This window comes from Salvelinus namaycush, chromosome 37, assembly GCF_016432855.1.
Source record: "Salvelinus namaycush isolate Seneca chromosome 37, SaNama_1.0, whole genome shotgun sequence".
NCBI classification, from domain to species: Eukaryota; Metazoa; Chordata; class Actinopteri; order Salmoniformes; family Salmonidae; genus Salvelinus; species Salvelinus namaycush.
In genome coordinates, this window is record NC_052343.1 from 7,685,459 (window position 1) to 7,701,916 (window position 16,458).

The 16,458-nt window shown below is 43.1% G+C and overlaps 1 protein-coding gene across 10 annotated transcripts in view; it reads right to left on the reverse strand.

The window, feature by feature from the left end:
* Nucleotides 1–16,458, reverse strand: part of LOC120031251 (MAP7 domain-containing protein 1-like) — a 65,236-nt gene that overhangs the window by 16,648 nt on the left and 32,130 nt on the right. For 3 of the 10 annotated variants that reach the window (XM_038976916.1, XM_038976915.1, XM_038976925.1), the window contains exons 3-9: nt 11,599–11,667; nt 10,909–10,929; nt 9,417–9,485; nt 8,727–8,747; nt 5,514–5,677; nt 5,197–5,308; nt 2,440–2,544 (exon numbers count right to left, since the gene is read on the reverse strand). In XM_038976916.1, the coding sequence (XP_038832844.1) occupies nt 2,440–2,544; nt 5,197–5,308; nt 5,514–5,677; nt 8,727–8,747; nt 9,417–9,485; nt 10,909–10,929; nt 11,599–11,667 (561 nt within the window). The remainder of the gene's footprint in view (nt 1–2,439; nt 2,545–5,196; nt 5,309–5,513; nt 5,678–8,726; nt 8,748–9,416; nt 9,486–10,908; nt 10,930–11,598; nt 11,668–16,458) is intronic. The other 7 variants (XM_038976919.1, XM_038976917.1, XM_038976922.1 and 4 more) reach the window with 7 other exon arrangements.

Sequence of the window (16,458 nt, forward strand, 5' to 3'; positions counted from 1 at the left end):
TCATAGTATTTCCCATTGGTTTTCTATTGAATAGCCCTATTAAATAGGAACCTGGTTGCAGTTCCTATGGCTTCCACTAGATGTCAACAGTCTTTAGAAATTGGTTGATGTTTTTCTTTTGAGATATGAAGAAGTAGGTCTGTTCTGTGTCAAGCCAAGTGGACTGTTTTGGTGCGCGTGAACTGGAACGCGCTTCACGTTGTTTTTATCCGGTATTGAACACAGTATATCCCGTCTTCAATTTTATTGATTATTTATGTTTTAGGATACCTTAGGTTGGATTAGGAACATTGTTTGAAATGTTTGGACCAAGTTTACAGATAACTTATTAGATACTTTGTAGTCATGTTGGGCAGTGTTGGAACCGGTGTATTTTTGAATCAAACGCGTCAAATAAATTGACATTTTGGGGATATCAAGAAGGACATTATCGAACATAAGGACCATTTGTGATGTTAAGCTTTATTTTGATGTATTACACTTATATTTTCGGTTATCTTGAATATTGATATTTCTGTAGTTTGAATTTGGCGCTCTGCAACTTCACTGGATGTTGTCAAATCGATCCCGCTAAAGGGATTGGCGCGCGAAGGGATCACTAACAGGTTGGGCAAACCAGCTTCATTTTCAAAGCCGGTTTGCCTCTTAGAGCCACCGTGAATATCCCCACTTCTGTCTCGCTACGTCAGACGACGTCAGTGTTCAAACAGTATTAATATGCACCTTATACCCACTAACTGTTCGATAACTATTGCAACCCCATTTTAGTAAATGACTCAAATATAATGATCCAATATCGCATTGTCATCACAGTGTCACAGAAAGGCCTTTTGCTTCTCGTTTTTTTTATATGGAATATCGACAACGAGCTAAGCTTTGCTCAGTTAGCTTTCCTACGTTATATATTATAATGACAGATCAAATAAGACAATATCTCACCCGCATAAACCCTTATGTCTCTAGTAAACATTCACACCAAATAAAGCCTCAAACCAACCCAGGCCTACGCCCCATTCTTATGCTCTATGAGGAAATGGTGGGTTCCATATTAGACCTCAAAAACTTCCAGACGCATAATAACATGAGAGGGAGGAAGATCACAACCTATATACCAGAGCAGTATAAAGTAAGCACTGCCAGAGTTAGCAAAAACCCCTCTGGCTATGGAGGCAGCAGTTCAGAACATTGACATTGAAAAACGAGGGAGGAGAGAGAGGAGAGGGAAGAGAGAGACGAAAGAAGTCCACCGCAGAGGTTTACTGGGTCTTTTACAGTACACTAAATCACGTCCCACTTCCCTATTAAACCTGCCCTGAAGGACAATAAGGTTATCCAGTAGAGAGGGAAATAGAGAGAGAGAGAAAGTGTGCGAGAGAGAGACTGAAATAAAAAAAAGAGGAGAGTGAGCTTTTGATAGACAATGAGTGAATCAAAAAAACAGGGGGTAGAGGAGAAAGAAGAGGAGCAGAGACAGAGAGGAAGAGACGAGAGAGAGGACGACGAGAGAGACGAGAGAGGCGAGAGTGAAAGATAGGGTAGGTGGAGAGAGGGAGAGAAGGAGAGGAAAAGAGGGAGAGGGTTACGCTTTCAGCAGTCACCTTAATCTATTTTCAAGCATCACAGGTGTTCATGTGGAGTTTTCAGAATTTTTGCTTAAAACGCTGACTCATCCTTTAGTGGCCGACTTTTTTATTTTAAACACTAAAGTTCCTATGTGACCTATTTAGACATGCACTTCTGAAAGAACCCTGCACCTGCAGTGGTGTTCTAGGTGCACTGAAACACTGTTCCGCAAAGTAAAGTGTATTTACTTCGGGATAGCATAGGCCTGAAAACCCATTCATCATCATCATCATCACCATCACCATTCAAGACATCACCATTCAAGACATCACCATCACCATTCAAGACATCACCGTCACCATTCAAGACATCACCGTCACCATTCAAGACATCACCGTCACCATTCAAGACATCACCGTCACCATTCAAGACATCACCGTCACCATTAACACATCACCATCACCATTCAAGACATTGACCAAGACTTTCCAGTGAGTGAAAAAACATCGACTGACACACAAACCAAAGAGCACGAAATGACCATCACCAGCAAATGAATAAACCAAGAACACCAAAAATGTGGGACAAAAAAATATGAAGACAGCGTAAATGAACCCATATATTCACACCAAAGTATGAAGTATATAAATGCAGGGACTGAACAAAATGCAGAGGGAGGGAGAAAAACCATAACCCATGAACCACAGAAGAAAAAAAACAAGGGTGGATTTGAATTTGGAAGGTGAAAATGATTCGGTAATCAACCATCGAACACAGACAAGCGATTGGATTGGAGACAGTGGGGAGAAAAAAAAATGTGAAGGAACGGATATGAAAAGTGGGCGTTCCCGGAAGAGGGGGCGTGACGTGTCTTACTTCTGTTGGGGGAGTTCCAGAGGGTGGCGGAGGACTTGGAGAGTCTCTTGTTTATAACCGAGTCCACGTGTTTGGGCAGGTTGACCGCCGACACCGAGCATCTGCCTGCGAAGCCAAGAGAGTAGTCCACAGAGATGGTGGGTCACACTGTTTCACACAGGGGAGGGAGGCCTCCAGGATGTGTCACGGTGATATCAATCCCCCCACACACGCATACATACAGCAAACATCCAAATACCAAAACGGTGTATTTCCAGAGGGCAACTATTTCTGATTCAATAAAGAAACAAAATAATAAAATCTCTGTGTTGAACGTTTCTCATCTGACAGTGTTATTTTACATTCCTTTCCGCATGGAGAGGACGGGAAACAGAATAGAAATTCTAACTGTCAAAGTGTCATGTCAAAGTATACTTCGAGGAGCCTCCACCAAAAATCAATTACAATCTGAAAACAGACAATTGATGGTAGAGGGAAATAATGCAGCTTTTTCTACGCACTAAAAAAATATATTTAAAGAAATATTGTGTTGAGTCTACTGGGTCATGCTTCATTCAGTTAGGTGTTGATATTCAAAATGGATACACTTGACTGTTTGTGAAAGAGTGACACCAAAACACTGAAAACGACTGACTATCAATGGCCTGTGAACACATATGTCTAACCTGCGATGACATGACTAGAATGTAAAAGAGTACACGTCCCATCTTTGTCCCAACCTGAGTCCTGCCGTACACAAAGTAGTAACAGTGTAGTAACAGTTTTGTTACCACAACATGTTGTACTACACAAACAAATACCAATGTCAGTCAACACAACTGACACGCATGTAACACAACTGACACACGTGTAACACAACTGACACCTAGTGGAGGGAACTACTGAGACAACCCACTGATTAAACACCATCCCCCCAGACCCTTTAATGGAGACTAATCGAGTGAACATTGTGCCCTTCATTAAATGCCACTAGACATATGACAGTACAGTCTAATGTTAATGGGGGAATTGGATGTCTCTGTCCTAAATGTCCCTCGTCAGATATGGGTCTGTTGTTGTTGGAGATGGGCAGGGAGAGGTCTTTTTTCTGCAGGCCAATAGAGCACTCTGCTGCCTCTTCCTAAATAACTCTATTGGATCCTCAGTAGTCCACTGTCTCCTGTTTGTTAACGCTTGTCACGGTTCAGTCTTTCCCTCTTTTTTTCTACCTTTCGGTCTTCGACAGCACTGGGTCTGAAAGAGGAGGCTGCCATTTGCCATTACTCATGGCTCATATAGTACGTAGTCTGGTCCCAGATTTGTTTGGCTGCCTTGCCAACGTCTATGTTCAGTGTGACCATAAGAGTTGGCAAAGGTGGAGAACAGCAGGAAGAGAGAGAGAGAGAGCGAAAGAGAGAGACATCCCTGCTTCATGCACCTCTTACCAAGTGCATTGCTGTTACCGACTCCATTTGACTTGAAGGGGTATTTGGCTACGTGAATCAATGCTAGCTAAACATGAATTAACCACTATTCTGATGTGTGTTGATGACTGATAAAGCCCCGCTTACTGCAGGCTCTAAAGTACCAGCATACACATTGAAGAACCAATACTTTATCTGTATCAGGGGCTAATGACCCTGAATGAAACATCCAGTCATGCAGTAGCCTACACTATGTGCCTGAGGTTGGTTGTGCACATACAGTATGTAACCTTGCTAACGTGGGTTCGAATCCCAGTCGAACCCTTCACGCTACTTATATTCATTCTAGCTATTCCTTTCAATAAAATATGAATAATATAAAATCATTTTTTTTTTTTAAATGGTACACTGTTGAATCACCAGAGACCCTACAGAAACATGACTTTTGAGTATGTCGCACAAACGCAGACCGGGAAAACATTGGTCAGAATTGTTTGTGACTCGCAGGGCATCACTACATATCCCACACACACACCACACATATACACCTCAAACATGCCTGGACATCTCATATTCACCTCAGCCTTGTCATTACCCAGCTATTTCCTCGCGGAATGAAGCCAATGTTCCCTCCGTCTACAGGGAAATTAGACTGCTGTAGTGTAGCACATCCCAGCAAGAGCTGATAGGGACATCAACCCACCTGTCGTGTGTGTGTGTGTGTGTGTGTGTGTGTGTGTGTGTGTGTGTGTGTGTGTGTGTGTGTGTGTGTGTGTGTGTGTGTGTGTGTGTGTGTGTGTGTGTGTGTGTGTGTGTGTGTGAGATATCTCAGAGTGATTTAATTAGGAGATAACTACGTATCTGTGATGAGGTTGAGAGGGAGCTGTTCAGCCGTGTAGGCTGATTGATGCCAGGCCGAATCACGGAGAACCACCTCTGCTTAATAGGGTTGAAGGTGACTGGAATTCAAGTTTGACTGTCACTAACTGACTATATAGTGTAAAGTGAGTGACCTAATTTATGGTTTACTTCAAGTGCAAAACAACCGGAAGCCTGTGAAAATATGTCTCGGTAGAATGTGAATGTCTGCACAGTAGTACCCTTTTTCACACTACTGAAGCGAGCCAAAACGAGCTGTACTGCACTGGCCTGGTAACGCATCCCCCATAGTTGCTGGAACTGTGCTGGGAAGGACCATGTGAAAAGAAATGATCCAAGCCATCAACAGTCCTTTGGCTCGGCAAGATAGTGTCAAATGTGTATAGGTGAGGCAGTTGTCTTTGAAGGAAGGAGAGGCTTCGGCAGTGTCTGGCTCGGTGGGTTCTGGGTTCCTGTTTCAGCGGTAGGTACTCACTTTCTCTCTGGCTGGAGTTGTGGCTGAGGCCTCCGGCCCAGGACAATCTCTGCTGACGGATCTCAGCCCAGGTCTTCTTAGTGGACCGCTGGAGGGCAGCCTCATACCGCTCCTTCATACCAAACATGGAGAAATACTAGGTTAGCACTAGTTAATGATTCTCTGACTCAGTCTCTTCTTGTGAAGTTTCCCCTAGGTACAGATCTAGGATCAGCTGCCCCTCCCCCAATACTAACCTTTGCCGTTAGTGAGGAAAATGCTAAGCTGACCTAAGATTAGCGTCTAAGGGTACTTCACCCTTCTCCCTCACAACCCACCTTGTTCTTCTCTAGTTGCTGTTTCTGCCTCTCCTCCAGGGCAGCGCGACGTTTCTCTGTCTTGATCCGCTGCTCCTCCAGCTTCCTGCGCCGCTCGTCCAGCTGGCTCTCCCTCAGCTGCCGGGCCTTTTCCTCTTTCTCCAGCCATTGGGACTTCTTCGCCGCTACGGGAGAACCAAATCAGGAGGGTTAGAGAGGCAAGATAACAAAATTGGGATCAAGAGAGAACTCTCTCTCTCGCTCTTTGAGGCCCTGTTCAACTATTTCAAAAGTGCGTCCTTCATTTCTCCCTTCCTTGAGGCAATCACTGATTGGAAATGACTGGACAAGTGAAAGCCACCTGCGGGAGCATTCTCTCTCTTCCTGTCCCACTTATTTGAGAATCTTCTATTCTCTCTTTGAATACAACACCCTTGCAGATGATAGGCAGAGCCCTGTTACATTGTTAGATGTTGACCAACATTTGAATGTTGTTTTGCTATGGACACAAAAATGGAGTCCCTTGTGTTTTAATCTGTTTCAATAAAAAAACTGTACTTCTTCCAAAAGCAAATCTATGGTAAATAGTATCTTAAGTACTTTTAAATAACACACAAATGCCTCTTCACTCTGATGTTGACTGTGCTTCAAAATCTCAAATGCCACAAAATGTGGGTGTGTGAAGCAGTGTTTCTTTTCAACAGGGAAATTCCACTATCCCTCAGATATAAATTGAATTACTTAACTTTGCACAGAGCGCCAGAGAGGCAGCGTTATGCAAGGTTCGGCTGTAACCCCTGGACTGACACTTTACCGCGTTAATCGCATCACGCGCCGGTTTCAATAAACTGCACAATAAACTTTGATATGGTAAGCGTCCCCACCCCCTGAGCCATTCAAAGAGGGCTTATAAAGGTGGTATTACGCCACCACCTCTATGACTGCCTCTGCGTCTCAAATAGCATCTTATTCCCTGCATAGTGCACTACTTTATGACCAGAGACCTATAGGGAAATAGGGCACTAAATAGGCAACAGGGTGCCATTTGGGACACACTGTGCTTCTCTCTCTTTGCACATAAGCGACTATATCTTTTGGCTTTATTGAATAAACCCCCATGAAGGATCAGCTTCTTTGTGGGGCGTACTTGATGCAACAAAATCGACTGGTTATCCGATTACATTAGGGGAATACTGGGGCAACATTGGAGGCAAACGCTTAGATTTATCGCAAAACGCACAGCTGTGCTTTTATTTGAGAGAAGTAGGCTCAAGAAGCACCATCACACCGTGCCACAGCAGACCAGAGGGCCCCAGCACTAACAACATGAGTTCCCACATCTTATCTTCTACAGTGAGTGTGCATTTCGGTTCAACGTAATTAACATTTAATAACAGTACTTTAACTCCAGTAAGGCAAGGGCATATTATTAACTTCTGTCGAGGCAAAGCTTCAAGGGCTAGCAGTAGAGGTAACTGCATGTAGACTGTCTCGGGGTTTCAGCCTTGTGGAAATCTGAAGTATGGGGAGTGAGATGGAGGGAGTGTGGGAGAAGGGAAGAGGAAGGAGAAGCGAGGCTTCCAGTGTCCACAGAGGCTACATGTCAGGGCTGGCTTCGGATGGAGATTTACACAGCTCTCGCCTCCACTGACTCAAAAGGCACAGCGACGTGTCACAGTGAGAGCATGACAGACTGCACACCGCCCTCACACGTCAAATAGATGACAGTGTGAGTGTGACACTGACAAGGCCCACATGAGATCTTGGCACATTGCCAGGGAGCAGCGCAGCGGCCATGCTAACCTAGAACACACATAGCATCGAGGAGTAGGAGAAAGACAACGCCATAGGGAATTTTTTATAATGCCGGTGTCAAATAGACAATTATTTTGTGCGATAAATGGATACTTTCAGTTAATAACTGATCTTCGGTCATTTACTAACATCCCCATGTGATCTGATATCAGCCTTGACATGGTTTGAATAGGATGGCGTAGTGGCAGTTGAGCCAATTAAAAAGTGTGTGTGTGTGTGTGTGTGTGTGTGTGTGTGTGTGTGTGTGTGTGTGTGTGTGTGTGTGTGTGTGTGTGTGTGTGTGTGTGTGTATATATTGAAGAGATCAACAGCACTGCATTCCCCCTGTGGATGTGACTTAAATACGATCTTCCCTTCATCTCCCCTAATGCTTCCCTACGTTGACACTCAACATCCTGGTCTGCTAGGCAGCAGCTAGAGCCATTAAATAATCATTGACTGAGTCCCGTGCCCTCCCTGTCAACATTAAGTATGCATTACACTCTACAGAGAGCCAAGAACGGACAACTCATACGGTCACAGGGCCAAACGCGTCTTCTTGCGGCTTAGTGAACATTTCATGCATTACTCAGGGAGAAAATCCCATCTCGTTTGAGGGAGAAAAAAAACACACAAAAATTTCACTTTATAGCCTACATTTGAAGAAGACACAATTACACTCCAGCTGTTGATACTTTACAAGACTGGCCTTGTTAGCCGGGATTGCCTCCTAGCTGGGATTGCAAACACAAGGTTATAGATTGAATCTCAGTGAATGAAGGAATTAGATCCGGGAGAAACCCTCTGCCTGGCCTCCTACCCCAGTGGACTGACAATTAGACTGATCCATGATGGTATAACCCATTTCATCCAAGATCTACTACACTTTACTATGATGAGGAAGGCTGGATTTAACAGAAGGCACATATGTTACTTCTCTGAGGTTCTTTACTTAAGCAGCTTCCAGCTTTGTACTCCCAATTGTGACAATGGAACATATAGGACAATGAACATGACGAACAGCTGACTGAAGACCGTACGGCCGAGCATTCATGAGGTTGAGTCCGTTTATGCGGTAACATGGACTATTTACAACGTTGCTCTTTGTTGAAACAAGCAAGGTGTTGTAGAAAATGAGTCTTCGGTTGCCTAGGCAACGCCCCCCTCCCTGCAGCAGCAGCTCACAAAGAAATAGAATGAATCAAATTTGACTGATAAACTCATTGGTACACTCACAATGGCTGCCTGGTACTGTGATGCAATCATTTCCATGGTAATGTAGAAAGTTCATTCAGAATATTTTTTGTAGAGATTGAGATGGAAAAACAGACACAATTGTTAAAATCAATCAAGGTAACAGGTCAAAACTGCAGCTCACGGCAACGAGAATCACCACCACCACCACCAACTACCACCATGGACACATAGGGTGTGGTTTACCTTGTATCTGGCCGAGCTTGTCTGGAGGGGAGATGGGCGAAAGAGAAGACAAGAGCAACTGTCAATCATGCAAAGCAGTGCACGTCGCCAGGGTGTCACTAGAGCCAAGGACATCGTGGCTTGTGAAACAAACAAACAAAAACACTCAAGCGGGTGACAGGCAGCCATCTTGACTGACAAAAGAAATAGAGCCAGAGAATTGTTAAGGCAACTTGAAGCAGGGCATTGACTTATGCTACTATCAATTGAAAACAAGTCTGTATCAATTGACGTTGGGTTAAACATATAAGTTCAGAGCTGGGGATCGTTAAAGCGTTTGTGAGTTCAAACAAAAAAGGGGTTAGCTAGCCTATTGTTTTAATAAAATGCACATGAACATTTATTTGGAGCATGCACGTTGAAAACTGTTATGTGTCTTGAAAGCCAAATACTAAATCATTGGCTTGGTTTTCGTTCTCATTGAAGTGCTCAGCTTGAGCTTGAGCCACAGCCTAGGTTGAATTGACGTTCCTTCAACGTTTTTCCAAATGTTTCTGTGATACATGTGCACACCATGTGTAGGTCTGAAAACAAAGCCAACGCAGACATAACCTAAAACTAAATCTGCCACCACCCCTTACCCCCCAACACTAGGGGGCATCCTCTCCCTGTGTACAGAGTTTCCTCCTCTCAACCCCCATCTCAGCTTACCCAGATATTTGGCCTTCTCCTCTCTCCGCTCCTTGGCCAGCTTCTGTCTGTCCTCTGACTTCACTGCGTCTATGGTGAGAATGAGAGAACAAGAGAAAGTTTTTAGACTAGACTAAAAACGAGTCTCTCATGACAGACTGTTGACATAAATGTTTACTAATAAAGTAGCTGGCCAGGAAATGTGAGATGTGGATCTGGGATCCCGAGATTAAGTATGAACACATTTGCCGTTTAGCAAGGGTGATGTGACTTTTGATTCCCATCCTCTCTTTATAATTCCTGTATAAAATGGCTAAATAACTGCATAGAGTGATAATAAATTATATAATTATACAGGTAACTGACAAAATAAAGGAAACACCGACATAAAGTGTCTTAATAGGGCCTTGAGCCATCATGGGCCAGAACAGCTTCAATGCGCCTTGGCATAGATTCTACAAGTGTCTGGAACTCTATTGGAGGGATGTGACACCATTCTTCCACAATAAATTCCATAATTTGTTGTTTTGGTGATGGTGGTGGAAAACGCTGTCTCAGGCGCCGTTACAGAACCTCCCATAAGTGTCCAATTGGGTTGAGATCTGATGACTGAGACGGCCATGGCATATGTTTTACATCGTTTTCATGCTCATCAAACCATTCAGTGACCACTTGTGCCTGTGGAGGGGGACATTGTCATCCTATGGGGGCATAGCCATGGTAGCCAAAATAATGCCCAAAAAAAACAGCCTGCCCAGTATGTTTATACATGATGGGATGAAATAATGCTTAATTAACTCAGGGACAACACTTGTGTGGAAGCACCTAGTTTGTATCATTGACTCAACATGGAAGGAAAACATGTGATGGAAGTAGACACTAGGCTAACGTCCTACGAACAAAAATGTGCACCAACACATTGTGGGGCTGGTACAATTACCATATAACCATGTAACCGACGGATATGGAGGAAGACCGTCATGAAAATAAAATAACCCTCATAACTATATAAAAAGAAAATATATATATATATATACAAATTTGTGGAACGAACAGCTAACTGAAGACCGTACGGCCGAGCATTCATGAGGTTGAGTCCGTTTATGCGGTAACATGGACTATTTACAACTTTGCTCTTTGTTGAAACAAGCAAGGTGTTGTAGAAAATGAGTTTTTGGTTGCCTAGGCAACACCCCCCTCCCTGCAGCAGCAGCTCACATAGAAATAGAATGAATAGAATGGGTTTGGATCCTCTAACCCTGGCAATTTGACTGATAAACTCATTGGTACACTCACAATGGCTGCCTGGTACCGTGAAGCAATCATTTCCGTGGCAATGTAGAAAGTTCATTCAAAATATTTTTTGTAGAGAGGGTGATTGAGCGACAAACAGACACAATTGTTAAAATCAATCAAGGTAACAGGTCAAAAATGCAGGTCACGACAACGAGAATCACCACCACTACCACCACCACTACCAACTACCACCATGGACACATAGGGCGTGGTTTACCTTGTATCTGTCCAAGCTTGTCTAGAGGGGAGATGGGCGAAAGAGAAGACAAGAGCAACTGTCAATCATGCAAAGCAGTGCACGTCGCCAGGGTGTCACTAGAGCCAAGGACAGCGTGGCTTGTGAAACAAACAAACAAAAACACTCAAGCGGGTGACAGGCAGCCATCTTGACTGACAAAAGAAATAGAGCCAGAGAATTGTTAAGGCAACTTGAAGCAGGGCATTGACTTATGCTACTATCAATTGAAAACAAGTCTGTATCAATTGACGTTGGGTTAAACATATAAGTTCAGAGCTGGGGATCGTTAAAGCGTTTGTGAGTTCAAACAAAAAAGGGGTTAGCTAGCCTATTGTTTTAATAAAATGCATATGAACATTTATTTGGAGCATGCACGTTGAAAACTGTTATGTGTCTTGAAAGCCAAATACTAAATCATTGGCTTGGTTTTGGTTCTCATTGAAGTGCTCAGCTTGAGCTTGAGCCACAGCCTAGGTTGGTTTGACGTTCCTTCGACGTTTTTCCAAATGTTTCTGTGATACATGTGCACACCATGTGTAGGTCTGAAAACAAAGCCAACGCAGACATAACCTAAAACTAAATCTGCCACCACCCCTTACCCCCCAACACTAGGGGGCATCCTCTCCCTGTGTACAGAGTTTCCTCCTCTCAACCCCCATCTCAGCTTACCCAGATATTTGGCCTTCTCCTCTCTCCGCTCCTTGGCCAGCTTCTGTCTGTCCTCTGACTTCACTGCGTCTAGGGTGAGAATGAGAGAACGAGAGAAAGAGCGAGGAAGTGAATGTGAGAGGTCATTGTACAACAGAGAAAAGAGCCCCAATCCAGCCCCACATCTGCAGAGCGATAAAACGCTGGAAGCTGGCAGTCAAATCTGCCAACTATACCAGAGCCAGATAGAGACTCCACCCTAGTATCTAACAGAAGTGAATGAGCAATGTGGAAAACACTCTGATTAGGACTGGTGGTTAGTCACACCATGGCACACCTTGTCTACAGTGTCCTGGTAAGGATTCATGAGTGAACATGTAATTGCTTTCAGTTAAGTAACGCACCTAAACCTAGACAGGATATGGCTGTAAACCGAGTTCATTTTTCACTTGTGCCAAGTCAACAATGTTCTTTCCAGCATTCAATTTAGCCGTTAGTGGCTTATGAGGAAATGCATAACACATAAACAATCACGTTCGGGAAGGGAGAGATGTTCTTTGTCCAACTTCGAGACAAAAAAAACCATTGCATATCAGAACAATCAGTTTCTATAGAGGTCCTCTTCGATCTTCAAGCAGAGCTGTCTTGCAAGTCGCTGTACGTGTTCAAAAGTCTCTGATTGGTGCTGACTGGAAAAAGTGTCGATTCATCTTTTCCCACTGGTGTCTGCATTCCTCTGAGCACCTTAACTCATGCCTGGGGAGCATAGTCCTACCGTTACAGGAATTCTACTGCACCCTTCTGGGTTGTTTGGTATGGATTCCATGTGGAACATTGCCACCGACCCATAACCAATTACCAATTTAACCCCAATTGCTTTTGAATGATAATCAAAAAATGATTCATATAATTAGACGATCATGTTGTATATGATTCATTGCATAATTGTGACCTAAACAACAGCTCCCTGGATGAAAACACCATACCGTAATTGCTATGATGTCATTCTCAAATGCCAAGCACTAATTACTACCGTTTCGTGACAATTGATCGGCATTTAACTGGCCAAGTTGAATTCTTCTTCATACTTCAGTGGATTCTAACACATTAAAACACAATAATCACAGTGCTGAAACAATCCGCCAGATAGGACAGAACAGCATAATATCCCTATAATATCCTCTGACCCACTTTGACACTACTTCTGATTATGTATAGGGCTGTAAAAAGCGCTAGTGTCTGTGTCTGTGTGTGTGTGTATGTGTGTGTGTGTGTGTGTGTGTGTGTGTGTGTGTGTGTGTGTGTAGGCCCTGACCATCACGATGAGTCACCCACAGGAGCCTCCGAGACAGAAACAGAATCAAGCTGACCCAGAAACACTGCAGCGTGTTTGGGTTCCAGACTGTTAGCAGCACACTCCTCAAATCTCAACAATATGGTTCTCTGTCATCTGTTTTACTTGGCTTTTTGAAAGGATTAGAGGAGCAGTTTGATCCATAGATGTCATGGCAGACTGTAAAGACAAAGTAGCTAGCTAGCGCACACAGGATTTGGTTCTGGGTTCCGAGTTGAATGTATAGGGAACTGTTGTCCGGGCATATCCAATGGGTATCCTTTAAAATGGACCACTTCTCTCATTGGACAAAGATGGGCATCGTTTTCTGGCTATACAGTGCCTTCAGTAAGCCTTCATATTATTCCATATTTTGTTGTGTTACCGCCTGAATTCAAAATTTAAAAAAATAATTATATATTTTTTTTCCTCACCCATCTACACACAATAGCCCATAATGACAATGGTGAAAACATGTTTTTAGAAATTTGTGCACATTTTTTGAAAATGAAATACAGAAATATCTCATTTACATAAGTATTCACACGCCTGAGTCAATACAGGTTAGAATCACCTTTGGCGGCGATGACATCTGTGAGTATTTATTTGTAAGTCTCTAAGAGCTTTGCACACCTGGATTGTGCAATATTTGCCCAGAATTATTTTTTAAATTCTTCAAGCTCTATCAAATTAGCTGTTGATCATTGCTAGACAACCATTTTCAAGTCTCACCATAGATTTTCAAGCAGATTAAAGTCAAAACTGTAACTTGGCCACTCAGGAACATTCACTGTCTTCTTGGTAAGCAAATCCAGTGTAGATTTGGCCTTGTGTTTTAGGCTATTGTTTTGTGTACAGGCTTCCTTCTTTTCACTCTGTCAATTAGGTTAGTTAGTATTGTGGAGTAACTACGGTGTTGTTGATCCATCCTCAGTTTTCTCCTATCACAGCTATTAAACTCTGAAACTGTTTTAAAGTCACCCTTTGCCTCATGGTGAAATCCCTGAGAGGTTTCCTTCCTCTCCGGCAACTGAGTTAGGAAGGATGCCTTTGTCTTTGTAGTGACATGGCGTATTGATACGCCATCCAAATTGTAATTAATAACTTGCTCAAATGAATATTCAATGTCTGCTTTTTTTAGGTGCCCTTCTTTGTGAGGCATTGGAAAACATCCCTGGTCTTTGTGGTTGAAATTCCCTGCTTGAATGAGAGACCTTGCAGATAATTGTATGTGTGTGGTTCAGAGATGATGTTGTCATACATTTACTCCTGAACTTATTTAGGCTTGCCATAACAAAGGGGTTATTATTATTTTACCTTTATTTAACTAGGCAAGTCAGTTAAGAACAAATTCTTATTTTCAATGACAGCCTAGAAATAGTGGGTTAACTGCCTTGTTCAGGGGCAGAACGACAGATTTGTACCTTGTCAGCTCGGGGATTCGAACTTGCAACCTTTCGGTTACTAATCCAACACTCTAAACACTAGGCTACGCTGACGCCCGGGTTGAATACTTATTGACTCAAACATTTGTTAAAATTTCCAAAAACATGATTCTACTTTGACATTATGGGGTATCGTGTGGAGGCCTGTGACAAAACATCTAAATTGAATCCATTTTAAATTCAGGCTGTAACACAACAAAATGTGGAAAAAGACAGGGGGTGTGAGTACTTTCTGAAGGCACTGTATTTATGTCCATGGGAAATCCACAAGAAAGTGTTACAGTAAAAACCAATTCTCCATAGCAACAATTAACAAGTGCCATGGAGAGGGGTTTGGGGGAGCTGTGTGTGTGTGTGTGTGTGTGTGTGTGTGTGTGTGTGTGTGTGTGTGTGTGTGTGTGTGTGTGTGTGTGTGTGTGTGTGTGTGTGTGTGTGTGTGTGTGTGTGTGGTTGGCTGAACTGAAGCAACAGAGCCCCCTGAAGAGTAAAATCCCTGGTCCTTTAATGATCTCTTGAAAACCTCCAGGGAGGCAACGGACTGCCGGTGGCCAAGTGCCATGAGCTGTCAGACCCGAGGCTGAGATGTGCCAAAGTTTATTAAAGAGGCCATTATGGAAGTAGTGCTCCCAAATACATGCCTTGCCATTTAATTGAGCTAATTAAGAGCTGCAGACTGTTTCTCGTCCTTTTCCTTTCCCTCCTACCCTCGGGGTAAGATAAAACACAGAAGTTAGCTTGCATGACTGAGCAGGAAGGCAACCTGAAGGAGAGGAAGTGACAGAAGCCCTTTTAGAATGTGCTGTCTCTGAAGTTTGTTGACTTATTGGTGCTCAAATGCTTCCAACAGACCTTCCAGAGACATAACATTATTACCCTTGTCACAAGACACTACAAAGGCTTATGATAGGTTATAAAGCATTATACCTGTTGGCTTTAAGTAAAGTGCTACCAATATATTTTACTTTACAAAAGCTGATCTGAGATCTGTTATCTACTGAGGGATCCTGCAGTTCAATTAGAACGTCGCTAAAATGAGCTCCTTGATCTGACTGTATCTGATCTGGCACACCAAAACCAGATTTCTAATTTGGTGTTATTGTGATCATTTCGGGAAGTTAGTCAGTAGAACTCATTTGGTTTAGCTCTGCCCCCTCACGCTACAGTTAAATAGACCATGACCACAGTCAATAGATGAATGGGCAAAGAATAAAATGGGCAGAGAGGAAGTAAGACTATGTTCACAAAACCCACCCAAACACGTTTCTTAGTGTTTGCATGTGCTACAGTGCTGGGGCCAGGACAAGTAGTGGCATTGTAGAAACAAACGTGGTGATGGTGCAACAGCGGGTCAAGCTAGGCTAAATGCGCCCCCTGGCATCACTCTGTGAAATGTGATGCCCAGTCAGGTTAATTCCTCCAATTTATATTAGAGACCGGAGGTGATTAGCAAGCAGGCTAGCTATAGCCTGTTAGCGATTAGCCTGTTAGCAAATACATTCTTATCCAGAGCGACTTACATTAGTGAGTGCATACATTTTCATACTGTTCCCCCGTGGGAATCGAACTCACAACCCTGGCGTGCCATGCTCTACCAACTGAGCTACACACAAATAGCATTAGTCATCCACTCAACAACAACAAACAAAAAAGCATTCTGGCCAAATTCTATAAACCTACTGCAAAACAATTCTAGCTTAATGGATTTTGTCTTGTGAGCTGTAAGCGCTGTAACTAACCCCCTGCACCAGGTCTATTGGATTTACCCCCAGCACTGAAAGCATGTGGTCAGGATAAATCTGGACTGAACCATTTGGTTTTCCCGAGGGGTCGGATGACATCAACTGAGTGCAGAGGTAATTGCTCAATAATCACATGAAGATAGCCTTTATTACACAACCATGGACATCTAATGCTGTGTTACTACCCCTGAAAATGGTCATAAACTACTTCAGATCCTCTATGGTAGATAGAAACACATACTAATGGGCATTGGTGGAAAAAGTACCCAATTGTCATACTTGAGTAAAAGTAAAGATACTTAATAGAAAATGACAGAAAGTAAAAGTGAAAGTCACCCAGTAAAATACTAGTTGAGTAAAAGTC